This window comes from Fukomys damarensis, unplaced genomic scaffold (assembly GCF_012274545.1).
Source record: "Fukomys damarensis isolate Sample0158 unplaced genomic scaffold, DMR_v1.0_HiC HiC_scaffold_39, whole genome shotgun sequence".
In the NCBI taxonomy this organism is placed as follows: domain Eukaryota; kingdom Metazoa; phylum Chordata; class Mammalia; order Rodentia; family Bathyergidae; genus Fukomys; species Fukomys damarensis.
The window spans coordinates 88,265,549-88,280,185 of NW_022900951.1; the positions used below are offsets into that span (position 1 = coordinate 88,265,549).

The following is a 14,637-nucleotide window of genomic DNA, read 5'->3' on the forward strand; positions in this document are numbered from 1 at the left end:
TTAAAGGTTAAAAACAACTGATTTAGTCTAATTGGCTTATTAGGGGCAAAAATCCAAGTTGAAGGATTGCCTGTGATCATCCAGCTTATTAGTATAAGAGTGGGGATTAAATTCAGATTAGTGATACTAGGAAGCAAGTGATTTTCCTTATATTCTTTGAAACAGAATGCAATATGAAAAATGGCCTCTTTTCTTTTCACAAGGGCATGAATTACATTCTGTTTACCCAAAGGCGTAATATGAAGAGGAACACTCAAATGTGGAGACTCAATAGTAAGAATTTTAGGGTTTTTTTGTCTATAGTCAAGTACAGGGTGAGGAAAGGACCTTGTTTAGGTGGTAACAAATTCCACACTTAGTTTGTGAATATGGAAGAGAGGTGGTGGTACATTTCTAAGTGGTGCTATCCCTGAAGACAAAAGGACAGTTATTATCTATGTGTAGGGTTATCTGGGGGAGACGGAGGGTCAACCTTATGTGTGTATTGGTTTCTTTTGAGTGCTTTGGTGTAGGTCTTTTGGTTTCATTGCTGTACACCATGTGAGGTGAAGTATGTGCTAACTAATTTTTCACTCTCATAAAGGATCTTTCTTAAAGCTAACTCATCTCTTGGTACTTCTCTATGCTTCAGTACAACAGTGATCTGAAACATTGCACAAGTCCTGTAGAGTGACTGTTAGAGCTTTATCTCATAGTAATTGGCTCACTCTGCTTTGAGAAGGTCACCTCATACTGGTTGTGCTTCTGTGGATAAGTGCACCAGACTCTGCCCACTTGCAAGTTCTCATTACAAATCCCAGTCTAACATGTGGCGTGTGTTCCTCATATCTCCTTTGGGTTAAGTGGTAAGAGGGGTATTTATCAGCTTAGTACAATAGATTTATCTTGTAATACTTTTTCCTGGGCAAGTACTGAGCTCTTTGGAAGCCTTATGCATGGGGTTGGATTATTTATGTGATTAGCTAATGTTGAATATCTATAGAAATATATTTGTATCCTCAAATGTGAATTCTTTTTTCATCATTTATTCTAAAGTATCCAGTGTAAACAAAATCTAGCAATTTCTAGATTGATAATTTATTGTTTCTCAAGTGTATACATATTTCTAAAGAAATAATTAAAAAAAAATAAAACTGTGTCATTTAGTCTTCAGAGTGCCAGAATGACATGGAATTCACCAGGCACATTAACCAGATAGTCAAACATTTTCCTCATCAGTTTTTTTTTTCTTTTCAGGAAGTTGTAAGTATGTGTTAAATGATCACCACATATAAGGCATACTCTTGGGCATCTTTCAAAACTGTTTCATGGCCACATTCACTATTCATGCTCTACATATCTCCCAAGGTCTTACAATTTATGCAATATGCATATTAGGGATACAGAAATAAACTAAGTTGTTGGAGATTTGGGGAAATGCCATCTTCTCATTCTAAAACTCTTTAATGCAGAATACAGTGCTAAAAACCATGGCTGACTACACAATCTTGGAGATGAATTGCCATCTTTCCCTCATGGTGGAAAAGTTCAACTCACAGCAATATGTAACACAACCACCCCATTATTTAATATGCATCAAACATGAACTCAGACCTGTGATTACCCAGAGTGAGGCTTTGGAAAGCATCAAAGTTGTGTGTGCTTGTGTGCATCCCTGTGTGTGTGTGTGTGTGTGTGTGTCTGGGTATGTGTATCTAAATTGATACAGGGGCATAAGGTGAGCGATACTCAAAAAGCTGCATTAGTAATTACTTGAATGATTATGCTGGTGGTGGAGTTGACGAAGCAGAAGTCATTAAAGTATCTGTTCTTGCCATGAAGCTTCTTAGGTTCTGTTACCTGTCACATGAACAGCTAGCGGGAGGTGGGAATGTGTAGCTTTGGGAAGGAATGGCTCTGCTGGTAAGAAAGAGATGACATCACACTGGAAGCGCTGTTATGGAGAAGGAACTGCCTTGTTTTGTATGACCCCAGAGGGATGAATGTTTACTCATGTATATGTCTTTATTTTAGAAAAATATAAAGTAGCTCTTTCAAGTGAAGGGACAGGGCTAAGAGAAATTCATGGAGATAGTGAATTCAGTGAATATTTGGTGTCTGCCTTTGGAAGCATCAGTGGGCCATCCTCTTGGCAAGGACACTGTAGAAAAAATTTCAGCACAGAAGGCTGAAGACATTTTTAACCTGAGAGTCTAAGAAACTAATGATTAATTTACAAATTGTACCATTCTTCATTTCCTTTGCTTAGCCAGACAATGCTTACAAACCATCTCAAGAATGTCTGTTTATATGATATTTTCCCTATGGATGGAAATGGCATCACCATTTTTTCCAAAACGCTTCATGCTCCCAGTGCAAAAGCTTATTTTTTTTTGCAAAAACTTATTAATCAAAATCAATGCATAAGAAAAATGCCAGACACTCCAATTTACCTTGACGTAGGCCACAATTTTCAAGGAAATAGTTGCTAAGTACAGGGAGTTCATTGCAAAATCCATCAGATTCCACCAATCATGAATGTATTCAGTAAATCCACCATCCCACATTTCCTTAATCTCTCCCCAAATGAAACCTGAAAAATGAAAAAAAAAATCTACATAGGAGCAGTCCTGGTCATTACAGTAGGATCCCCCAGTGAATAAAGATGAAATGAATATGTGAGTTGAGATCAGTGGAGTGAAGCTCAAGAGGTAATAATTATTTACTTCTTTTTCTTTCCTATCTCACCTCTCAGTCTCAAATTTGTTAAGCCTAATAGTCTTTTCCTGATTATGCTCATAACTTATACTTTTCTGGGCACTACCCACTTTTAGCATAGTTACTGGAATATTTCTGCAATTTTGCCTTTCTTTTTCTATTATAACTTTTGGTGCCTCATTCTACCTTCTTCCATTTTGAAGCAGATGTAATCTCATCAATAGAATGATTAGATTAGCATTATCCCAGAGTTTTTACTTTCCACTAGGTACTGGAGACAAAACTTTTTGACGAAAAAATTTGAGGTAACCAAACTGACCATGCTGTAAATTACCAGATACTGAGACTGAAGTGAGGCAGTGCAGCCCCAAATAATTTGTTATTCTCTTTTCTCCTCTCATTATATGAGAGCTTTGTGGAATGTTGTCTTATGATATACATGCCTCTTTACCCTTAGAATATGGAAATCAGTAAAAAGCACTTCTCAATCTTTTTAGACAGCACTTCGCAATTTCTAAGTACATGCAAATCATCTGGAAATCATGTTAGCATGAAGATCCAGGCTGGGACCTGAGATGTGTAATAAAATCCTACATGATGATGATATTGCTGGATTGGGGACCATAGTTTGAGTGACAAGGATTTAGAAGATGACCATGTGTTGGAGCGGCCAATGCCATCTAATTATGTTTTGAGGCTACTAGTAGAGCTGTTTTTACCATTTGCATGTATAAATTTTCTAGAATTCCTCCCTGACTGTGGAATTATTGTTCAAATAGGATGTAGACATGATCAAATATTAGAATTATATGGAGTATCCATGAGAAACAGCAGCATCTATGTGCTTACTGGATATGGGAAAGAAGGCTTCACATAGATTCACCAGTACTTGTCCTGCCTAGCTTATCTGAGGCCTGTCCTGACCGATACTTGCTTGGCTTTTCTCTCTACTCAAATTGATAGACACTTATCTGTTCTTGAAGACGTTAGGTTAGCAGAGGTGAGCCCTGAACAAACTTCCAATCTCATCATGAACCATGCAACATTGAATACAAGGGCCTGGGATAGAAAGAACCATGTTTCTCAGATTTTCAACAAAGCACTACTCCTCTGCATAGAGGGAAGGTGTCCTAGTTCAGATCTAGTCTGACTTCCTCTTCTAGTATTTTCTTTAAACAGGATCAGAAGGCAGTCTGGCTATTGCTCCTGGTCTCTTTGACTCACCTAGAACCCAAGGCAATATTATCCATTCTACCACCGTTGGAGGAGGCCCCTGTACGTGGAGGTCTGTCCTGACAATATGCTGAGAAGCCAGAAGAAGCATGAAGAGGAAGGTCAAATAGGATGCTGTGTGGCAGATGAACTTGATAAAGGGTTTCTTGATGAACAGCCCAAGGTTGCTCCTGGGTGAGATCAGATAGGCTATAGATAGCATGGGAAACAGGAACCCAATGGTCATGCAGGTCAGAAGCTTGACTACCCAGTGCTTCCGCCGCCATCCAGGAAAGCCATCATACCACAGGGTGGCAAGCAACTGTTGGCAGTTAGGCTGAGCAACAAACTGCAAAAAGAAGAGAACAAGTTAGGCACCTGGGATATCCAGAAGGAAGTAATCATTCATAATAGCTCTTCCACTTACAGTCAGCTGAATGGCTAATCCCCAGTGGAGGCTTGTTTTCTATAAATAGGTCTAACCTCACAGACAGCTCTATATGTCAAGCTATGACACTAGATTTTCCTTAGGGTTGACTATATTTTTTTCATGTATTAAAACAAAATCAAGAATGAGAAATTAGAGTCATTCATAGGAAAATGGATGCATATTGAGGCCATACTCTTAAGTGACATAAGTAGCACACACATGTGCAAATACTGAATAGTTCCTCTGGTGTGAAAAACTAAAAGTGTAAATAAGATCCAAATTGTATAACTGATAATGTGAAATAGGAAGAAAAAGGCTAAAGGTGTAGGGGAAGTGGGAAGGGTAGGGGAAAGGAAATAAGGGAAAAGAAAAAAAATATGAGAAAAGGAAAAAATGGAAACAAAGTCTTTGTAAATAAGGGAGGGTGGAGGGGGTGAAGGGAGGGCAGGGACAAGGGGAAAAATGAGAACAAAGACTTGTCATGTAAAGGTACAAGATCCCAATGATGAAGGTAAACTGTACTGTATACCTAAAAAGTACCAATAAACTCAATGAAAAAACAAACAAACAAAACCAAAACCAAAGTGTAAATAAGGAGTAAAAGGTATAATAGATAATGTGGAATAAGAAGAAAAGGGACAAAGAGGAAGGGGAAATGGGAGGGGTAGGGGAAAGGAAAGAAGGAAATGGAATTAATATGAGAAAATGAAAAATAATGGAAACAAAATCTTTATAGATAGGGAGGGAGGGAGGGAGTGGTTGAAGGGAAGGAAGGGGAATGGGGAAAAACAAGAACCAAGATTGAGTATGTAAAGGTACAAATTTTCAACAATGAATGTCATTATATTGTATACATTAAATATACCAATAAAAAATAAAACAAAATCATTGTTTGGTTTGTGCTTTGGCATGTCTCCCTGTTTCTCCTCCCACCAAGTTAGAGCAGTGATTCCCCAAATCTGGCTCTACATCAAAAACTTTCAAGGAACATGAAGTGTTCAAATTTCAAGGTATGATCCCAGACTCAATGAATGCAACCCCAGGGTAAAATTTGGAGATAGAGCCTGGGAAGTGGTTTTTACAAATTCCCTTTAGATATTCTTAGCAAAGAATTATGAGGATATTTCATTTCAAAGTGAGTCACTTCTACTCCCTCCCCTAGCCTTTGTGAGGTCATCATCTAATGTGCACTCTGGGTAAACAAATTGGCAGAGAATATACCATACCTGTAACTATGGTTTGAAATGGACAATTCCTTTTTGATTTTTGCCCTTTTTCTTCATTTTGTTTTGAATATTTATTTGTTGGCTCCCAATGAATAGGGTTCTTACTTTTGCCATCTATTTAACACCCTCTCTAGCCTGGACATGCAACAGAAGAAATAATGTTTGGGGACCAACATTACAATATTGTATACTAACTCCACTGGGATTTTACTTAGAGGCAATCTACAAAGTGTCAGTGATTAATAATTAAGGAATCATCAGCACTGTAAGTCACCTCCAGCTGCTACTTCCTGGTAAGTGACTCAGTAAGGAGCTAAACTGTCAACTATGATTTTAAATACTGTCTACATTTGAATATTTCAGCTTCCCATGGGACAAGTTAAACAGTGCTTCACCATATAGCTTATTAATACAAAGGCAATAAACATCTTCCATCATTGAGAGAATCTCCAAGGCTAACTACTGTTCATAAATCTGCAGTCACAAGTTTCCTGTGAAAGCTATTCTCCTTGAGGACATAGCTGGTCTACATCTCCCATTCTCCCTTGTAGTGAGGTCTGGCCATGTGAATAAGTTCTCAGAGATGGAGTATGAAGAGGAAATGATACGTGACACTTCCAAGCTTGACCTGCAGAAATTGTTCGTGTGTACCTCTCCATGCTTTTTTCCATTTTTGCCTGACTGTGATATCACTGGTATACACTATTCAAAGATTTTGGAGTGCTCCACAATTCAGCACAGACTTATTATCATTCAAAATATATCTATTTGATATCAACCTTTTGCAAGGCATTTTGCAAAATGTTGGGAATATAATGGAGAATAAAACACACTCCCAGTCCTTGAGCAATACTCAAGTTTCTGGCTCATAGGAAGCTCCTATACTCCTCAAACTTTGTTTTGCTGTTTTTTTTGTGGTTTGTTTTGAAGTTCCCAAAGAGGAGAACTGGGCAAGAACTCTATTTTTCAATATCTCCCACAAAAGTACAGTATTACTTCACATGAAAAAAAGTCATAAGGGGAAGTACTTTTACTATGGTGAAATAAGGACTTCTGAAACCGCACTTCTTAAAAATAGCAACAAGACATTGGAAAATTTTTCAAAATCAAGTTTTTTACAACTGTACAAACTAGCCAAAAGTTTACAACAATCAGAGGATCATTTATTCAAGTGAAATGGCTGAATATTGGTAAGAACAAGTTTTGCGATATTTTAACTTGCCTTATTTTCATATCCCTTTACCCAGCTGCAAAGTAACATTGGAACCCGAAAACCTTGGAACCACAGTAGCCATGAAAAGCAGCAGCTTGGCATCTGCTGGAGGAAAAGAGACTGGGTTTGGATCACCCTACATAGAATTATTCCCGCAGAATTATCATTATGTGACCTGTCATATAACTCCTTAGAAAAGTCCTATTCATGGGGCTTGTCTTTATGTGATCTGACGCAGTACCAACAGTCATTTCCCCAGGGCATTTGTTGGAAAAAATAAGCAGCAGTATAACATGAAGACTGCCTGAAGCAGGAGATAATAGTTGGAGGAAAAAGGCTAAAGAAAAAAGCAATCTGAATCTAGTAACATATAAAAAGGACTATACCAATAACAAAGTGAAACACATATCCTGGGAATGAAGATAACAAAATAAATCAATGACATACATTGCATTACATAAATGAAAGGAAGAAAATACATACGCGTGATCATTTCAGTTGACAGAAAAATCACTAGACAAAATCCAACAACTTTTTGTGATCAAAAGATGTAGAAAACTGTGAATAGAATTCTCTCAACTTGGTAGAAGTCATCTATGGAAATCCCATGGCTAACAGTACATTTAATAGAAAGCTACTTAAAGCAGGAATAAGATAATTAGGAATGAGACAATTATATCCAGTCTCACCACTTCTCGTCACCATCATAATAGAGATCACTGATAATATGACCTTCTATAGAGAGAATCTGAAGGAATAAACTACAAAAAATGAGGAAAGCTGATAAATTAGATGAACAACAGTATAAGATGCAAGATCAATATATAAAATCGTATGTATTGTTACATAATAATTATGTGAAGTAGCACTGTTTTTGAATGGAGATCCTGCAATAGACACCAACACATCAGAACAAAACAAAATAGAGTCACTCAGTAATCAAACCTACACTTTAAGGAAGTAGATAAAACCCAAACATACCAGTTTTCCCCATAACAGGAGATTATAGTTACCTGGGTAACAGAAGTTACCCTTGACAAAATAGGAACTCAGAGTAACCTGATGTAAACCAATCAGCTTTTCCCCTACTATTTTATTTCTTTGTCTTATGAAACTGTTTTGCTGTTAACCAGTGGGGGTCCTCATTCCATTTGGCAGCTGCTCAGATTCACAAATCATGAATAAAGTCCAATTAAATTTGTTGTAATTTTATCCTTTTGCCATGCTTGATGGTGTATGGGAGGCCCATGATAAAGGCAGTAAAGTAATTTACCAATAGTAGAATACATGCAGAAGGAAATTGATTAATGTGCATACCATGAGAAACAGTGGGGCAATCAGGAGAGAGAACCTGGATGAAATGCTTTTTTTCTGGTAAGAGATGGGAGGGGGGAGTGTCTGCCATGGGCTATTGGCAATTACATCCTTTGTTTGTGAAGGGCAACTGAGCACACTACACTTGTGCTCCTGGGAAAGTTTGTTGTTTGACCTCTTGAGATGTTGTTTGTTGGGCCTACACCTGGGGCGCAAAGTATGGGAAACATTCTCATTGCTCTACAGTACACAGTGAAAAATGTTTTCATTGTCTTATTGTCCACATATTATCCCTTGACAAATCAGCAAAGTCAAATCATTAACTAAGGGAAAGAACTTCTTCTTGCTGGGCAGGGACAAAGAAAGCAGGGTTAGGATTTTTTTTTGGGGGGGTACTGGGGATAGAACTCGGGTCCTTGCACTTGTGAGGCAGGCGGCGGCACCACTGAGCTAAATCCCCGGCCCAGGATTTTGACACTGTTGATTGATCATAGGTCATAGGTAGTCTATTGTGTGAGTCAGGAGTGGTTGTAAGATGGAAATATCAGTTTGCCATAGTGGAAAGAAGCTGGAAGCCTTCTCAGGCCAACTGTTTTAGGTGGATCTGTTGGATGCTGGAAAAGATAAATTTTATGGGGTAATTAGGTAGAAAGAGTCTTAATATGAGCAGGTGGAATACCCCCATTGGGGGTCAAAGAAAGGGTAATAGCCAGGAAACCCATACCCGAGTGTATTTCAAGGACAGTCAGCTGTTGAGCCCTTATTTCTGCAATTGGGATGCCTGATCTTTGAGAGTACTTACAGTGTAGTGCACAATGCCTGATTGGTTAGAATAGTAGCAACATTGTTCTCCCAAGGTCATGCACCCCTCTGTGCTGCAGTGAACATATTCAACCCTTGAAGGGTCATGGCAGCTAGGGCATCTACAAGGTCTTGTAAGGCCTTAAAGGCTGCAGAGATTTGGATAATGCCCTCCGAGAGCTTAAGGGAGTGGATATGATAGGCACTTGAGGATATGCTTAACCACTCAGCTACAATTCCCACTCCCATAGCAATAAGAGAGAAGTTAAGGTAATTGCCCCTTTTGACAAAACGAAGGTTAAAGGGGAACTGGGAAAAACTTGTTGGAGGCAGGGCAATTTGTGTATTGAGGACTAATACACAATAATGGTACCAATGTAAATAATGGTACAAACACTCCTTTGGTTGCAAGAGAGGCACAAGAAAACTTGATCCCCACAAACAAAGAACATACACAGGGTAATAGTTCAGGCAACAAGTTCAAGATAGAAGAGATGTTTAGTGTCAGTTGTGAACATGCTGGTGGCTCCTCTGAAGAAACTGGATTCCAAGTGCCATTCCCAAAAGTAGTTGGAAAGAGGAGGATCTGGGCTGGACTATGTTTTTAAAAGAAAGAACTGTTACTGCTGAAAGTCAAAGAGAAACCAAATGTCAGTGGTGGATAAAGAAGGTAAAAGAAGCAGCTAATATTTTTCTGCAACATGGCCTGCCTACAGAATAAGCTTTCAGACCAAGAGATACAGCCAGAGAGATACGTGGATCTCTCAATTATACTCAATATACTGGCAATCTGTCAATTGTATCTCTTCTGCCACAATCAAAGCAAGGACTCTATCATGACAGTTTCACTAAGCCAGTATGACTCTCCTGCTCTTTCTGCCTCAACCAACTCTCCCAATACACAAAATGAAAATTTCAGCTTATGCCAGGGAAGGCTGCTTCCTTTCCATGCCCCTGGTTTCAGTACTTGGATAGCCATCAGCTCCACTCTAATCACCCACTGGTGCTTCTTTTTAAGAGCCCGAGGGCTGAATTTTGAGAAGGCACCCAAAGGGTGAATCACAAGAAAGAAGTTTCCTGACCCATGACAAGGGTCACCTGTTGAAGCTCTGCAGCCACCCCGAGTGAGTAGCGGAAACTGAGACTGAAAGTAAAAACTCCCGTGATCATGGATGTCCTTCAATTGGAGGGCCTTTCAGACTTGAAGAAATAGAGACCCAGTTCTATAAATTTGGAATCACTTTGAAATGAGGCCTGACATGTCTGGGTCATCAAGCTGGACTCCCTAACAATGACTGAGGAGCAAAGGAGATGGAGATCATTAGTTCTTTGCATTTGGCCAATACCCAAAGGACAATGAAAACTGACCAATATGATGAGACAATGACGATGACCAGTGCTGGCCAAAATAGGCCTGTATTAGGAGAGGACCCTCTCTGAGGCAGAATGTGAGATATGGAGATCCCACCATGTGTGAATTTGCAGTGGACTAGCTACTGCTGCCAACTGTACCACATGTAGGAGGAGATGACTCCAGGAAGAATTAATGGTCCACTACCCTTGCAGACTATTTCATTTTTCTGCTACTGTCATGTCACATAGGAATGTAGCTCTGGCCAGAGTCTTTCAGTAACAAACAGGAAATAAGGCTTTCTGTAAAGGGCCAAAAGGAGCTCCTTAGCACATATACTGATGGGCCATAGTGGCTGGGCTCACAGCCCAGAGTTACCTTGGCCAGGGACCTTCAGTTGTTGATGGGTCAATCTGCCAACTATACACAAGTACCATAGTGAAGAGAAGCCAAGAGAGAGGCACCTCATGTGAGTCACCAAAATGTCATGCTCGATAGCATATGGGAGTCTGATAATGTGGATGCTAAAAGAATTTACCAAGAGTAGAATAAGTACAGAAGAAATTTACTTAAGTGCAGGGAAATCAGGAGACAAATAGCACTACAGCTTGAAGGGGATTTTTTTTTTTAATGTTAGGAAAGGGAGATGGGCTTGCCCTTCACCATTTGAAACCACATCCTTGGTTGTGAAGAGCAACCCAGCATACTCCATACTTGTGCTTTGGGGAAAGCTTGTGTTTACACATCTTGAAATGTTAGTTGTTAGTCATAGTACACATGGGACCCAACATGCTCTCTTTGTCCTATTGTCCGTAATGAAAAATGTTTTCAGTGTCCTATCATCCAAGCTTTTGACAGTTTTTACACACTAGCAATAAACAGCCCTAAATTGAATTTAAGAAAGAAATTCCATTTACGTTTGGCATAGTGGCACATTAGTGTAATCTAAGCTACGTGGGAGCTTAAGGCAGGAGGATAAAACAATTCAAGGCCACCTTTTAATAGCTTACTAAGACCTTGTTTCACACAAACTGGGGGGCTGAGACTAAAGCTCAGGGCTAGAGTGCTTGCCTAAAGTACACAAGACTCTAGGTTCAATACCTAGAACTCCCCCCCATCCATTTATAATACTGTGAAAACTACAATTCCTACTAAGGAATATATTTATGAAAAGAAGTGCAAGACTTACACACTGAAAACTACAAAATACTGTTGGAAGAAACATAAAAGAACAAATAAATAAAAGACATTCCACATTTGATGGATTAGAAAACTTAATGGAAGTTACACAGCTGGTAAGAGAAAAGCCAGGAGTTGAACTAATGTAAACTGTAGATGCTATAGTGTTAACCACTCTATTAAACTACTTCATATCAATTATCTCCCAACAGCTTATGGTTCCCCATTGCTATTAAAATGAGTCTGTACTATTTATAGTGACCCAAGACTAGGTCATTTTGATCTACTCTCACTCTGGCCTAACTCTCCAGCCTCATCTCTTGGCATTGACAACTTTGCAGTTCAAGATTCAGTCATCTCAAGACTGTTCCCCAGACAAGTTACATTCTTTTTACCTCTATGCCTTCAGTCCTGTTGTCTGTTTTACTTCAGCTGTTCACTCCTATTCCCTCTCCAGCCCTGTACCTAGACAAGTTCTACATCTCTTTTAGTGGTCCACTCAGGTATTGCTGTCTCCAGGAAACTTCCTTTGTATTATCATTATGCCCTGTTCATATCACTTTTGGTGCCATCCAGGGGAGCACTGCAACTGCTGTGAGACTGTGAAGAATGGGGTTGCTGGGCCACCCCAGCAAGCAGGGACAGGGAATAAGTGGGCAGGAGTGGCATCAGCCTGTCATGTGACGGTAGACCCACCCTTGCCCCCCACCCACTTAAGTTCAGCTGCAAAATCATAGATCAAATTCTTAAACACTGCACTTACTGATAATCTATGGATGGTATAATCTGAAAAATGCAGTGAGTTGTATGTCCTAACATCTTTCCCATTGGCCTTGCCACAGTGAAGTGTCTTTGGGTTAAGGCAGTGAGTGATACTATATTTATGTTTGTAGGAAGTTGCAATATATTAAGCTATTAAATACCCCAGATTGGGTATATCATACTATCCAGCTAAGGGACCTGCCTACCAGCCAAGTCAGGAAATGACGGGGCTTTCCCTAGATTGGGCTCTTCAGCAGCAGCTAGGAAAGGTAAAATAAATAAACAAAAACACGACAACAAAAGAGGGGCCTAGCTAAGGACACAGAGGACGCACTAAATATCTTAGAGAGCTGATTTAGCCCCAGCCAGATCAGTATAGGACCCATTTTCACATCTGTCCAAATATTCTACACAAATGTGCTAGGCCTTTAAATATAGTTGTTCACTTTGTAATGTTTCAATTTTCTAATACTTCTAGGCAAGGGCTACAAATTATAGTATTTTTCCATAAAGCACAGAAACTTTGAAAAAGCCTCAATTTTCTTTCCTTCGAGATAAAGCTGTATTTTACATGGAGGGACTCAATAGCTCTTTGCCCCTCTTAGGAATAACTTTTGACAGGAAGAGTGGCAGGTTCTACAAGAAAGAGCCTGACTGGATACCATACCAGAAACCTAACAAATAGCTTGGATTTTACCTCAGCAGTGTTCTGACTTCGTTCATGCAGCAAGAATTGTCTCCTTAGCCTCTCACCAGTCTGTTGTATGTGATTTTTGTTCCTACAGCTGTGTAAATAATCAATTGAATTTACTGCCTGTGTCACATGCTGATCCCAAGGCAGAACAGGATTTTGCTTGCTAACTGCAAGCAACGAAGTTAAGCCCTTCTAGAAGTACTTTGGAATACCTGCTCTGAGCCTAGCCTTGTTGATTCTAGCCTGCAGAAGCTCCTTGTTACATCAGTCTAACTGCTGCGAAACAAGTGAAAGGGACAATGACAGCTGCATTCAGATGCTCTTGTAAGCAGTATAGATGGTGAACATGCCAGGTTCCCAGATGGTTGGCTCTCACAGACTGGTTAAAGCCACTCCCCTGCAAATCCAGAGATTATTTTGCCAAGCAAAGATATGAAAAGAAGTCCATGCCTCTTTAATCTCCGGTTACCATTTTATAAAAGAAGAGGCAGAATATAAGTTAGTCATTCAGTCTGGGTTCATTTAATTTTAGGACAATCTCACCACTTTCTCCCGAGGTACTGCACTTTGGGAACTTAGGGCATTCAGAAATGGGAACAATCAGCAGGCATTAGGGTCCTAAGGAAAAGCTGAAAAGAAAACCATGAAATCATTGGAGAATGTTATCGTTTTTTTCTGAAAGTCTTCCCTGATTGCTCCAGCCAGAGGAGACCCCTCCCTCCTCCTTAAGCTCAGACAACTTTGCTCTTCCAGTTGGTACCTCTCAGAGCCTGCCTTGTGTTATACTTATTTGTAGAGCCTGTGACAAAGTCTTATTAGCAGAGTGTAAGCTTCTGTAGGGGAGGAACACTATTGCATGGGTCATTTCACACATCAAAGGACTTTGAAGGCATGTGCTGTGTTAAAATAAAAAAAATTCTCTCTCCCTCCCTGATAAAATTCAGACCTGGATTTTCAGCTGCCCAGTAGGTGCATTTCCTCTTGGCTGCACAAATAGATGACCCACACAGAACTCTTTTCCCTCCAAATTACACATGGTTCCTCTTTTCACCTGAATTCTGTAGGAGCTCGAGGCATTTCTGTAGCTGTAATCGTGACAGCCACAGTCAAAACGTACACAGAACTCTCTATATTTTGGATCTTCCACCACCTGTACTGAGGCTTGAACTCATGGCCTTTGTTTATTTTCATTTTGAGGCAGAGATAAGTCGCCCAGGATGGCCTTGAAGTTGTCATCCACCTGCTTCAAGCCTCCCAGGCACTGGCAACAGCGCCCCCGCCCCTCAAGAAGGTGTACTACCACGTCCCCCACGCCCCCCAGTGGACGGCACCACCACGCCCACCGTGGAAAGTCTCAACGTCCCCACGCTCTTCTTGCCCTAAGATGGCGGCGGTGATGGCTGCCCGCTGCTAGGGTCTCGGACCGTTTGGAACTGGAAGCAGGAGTTTCCTCACACCTATTGAGTCCTGAACACCTTCGTTGTCCGCGCCAAGGTAAATCTTGGGGAGCACTATGCTGCCGGGGGAAGCTGGGGGGTGTTTTCCTTGGTAAATTCACGCTGGAAACTCTCCGAGGCCGCGTGGCCGACGAGCTGGTTCTAAGATGCCAGGTCAACCATATTTGCGCCTTGGCCTCTGGCAGCTGAGAGCGAGCAAGAGCTTCCTTCTGGGCGACAGGGAGGCTCTGCTGTCCCACTTTTACGAATGTTTCGTGGAACTGAGAGTCCAGCCGCCCCCCCAAGATTGAATATGAGTGCA

General features: G+C 40.4%; 2 protein-coding genes across 7 annotated transcripts in view; one reads left to right on the forward strand and one right to left on the reverse strand.

Moving 5' to 3' along the window:
* Trpc5 (transient receptor potential cation channel subfamily C member 5) overlaps positions 1-14,637 on the reverse strand; it is a 294,853-nt gene that overhangs the window by 60,789 nt on the left and 219,427 nt on the right. For all 4 annotated transcript variants that reach the window (XM_033760331.1, XM_033760332.1, XM_033760330.1 and 1 more), the window contains 2 exons: positions 3,922-4,258; positions 2,433-2,572 (listed from right to left, as the gene is read on the reverse strand). In XM_033760331.1, coding sequence (XP_033616222.1) covers positions 2,433-2,572; positions 3,922-4,258 — 477 coding nt within the window. The remainder of the gene's footprint in view (positions 1-2,432; positions 2,573-3,921; positions 4,259-14,637) is intronic.
* The window catches only part of Trpc5os (TRPC5 opposite strand), a 97,815-nt gene continuing 97,429 nt past the window's right edge, over positions 14,252-14,637 (forward strand). For all 3 annotated transcript variants that reach the window (XR_002024691.1, XM_010603092.1, XM_010603090.1), the window contains exon 1: positions 14,252-14,373. The gene's annotated coding sequence lies outside the window, so the exon portion shown is untranslated. The remainder of the gene's footprint in view (positions 14,374-14,637) is intronic.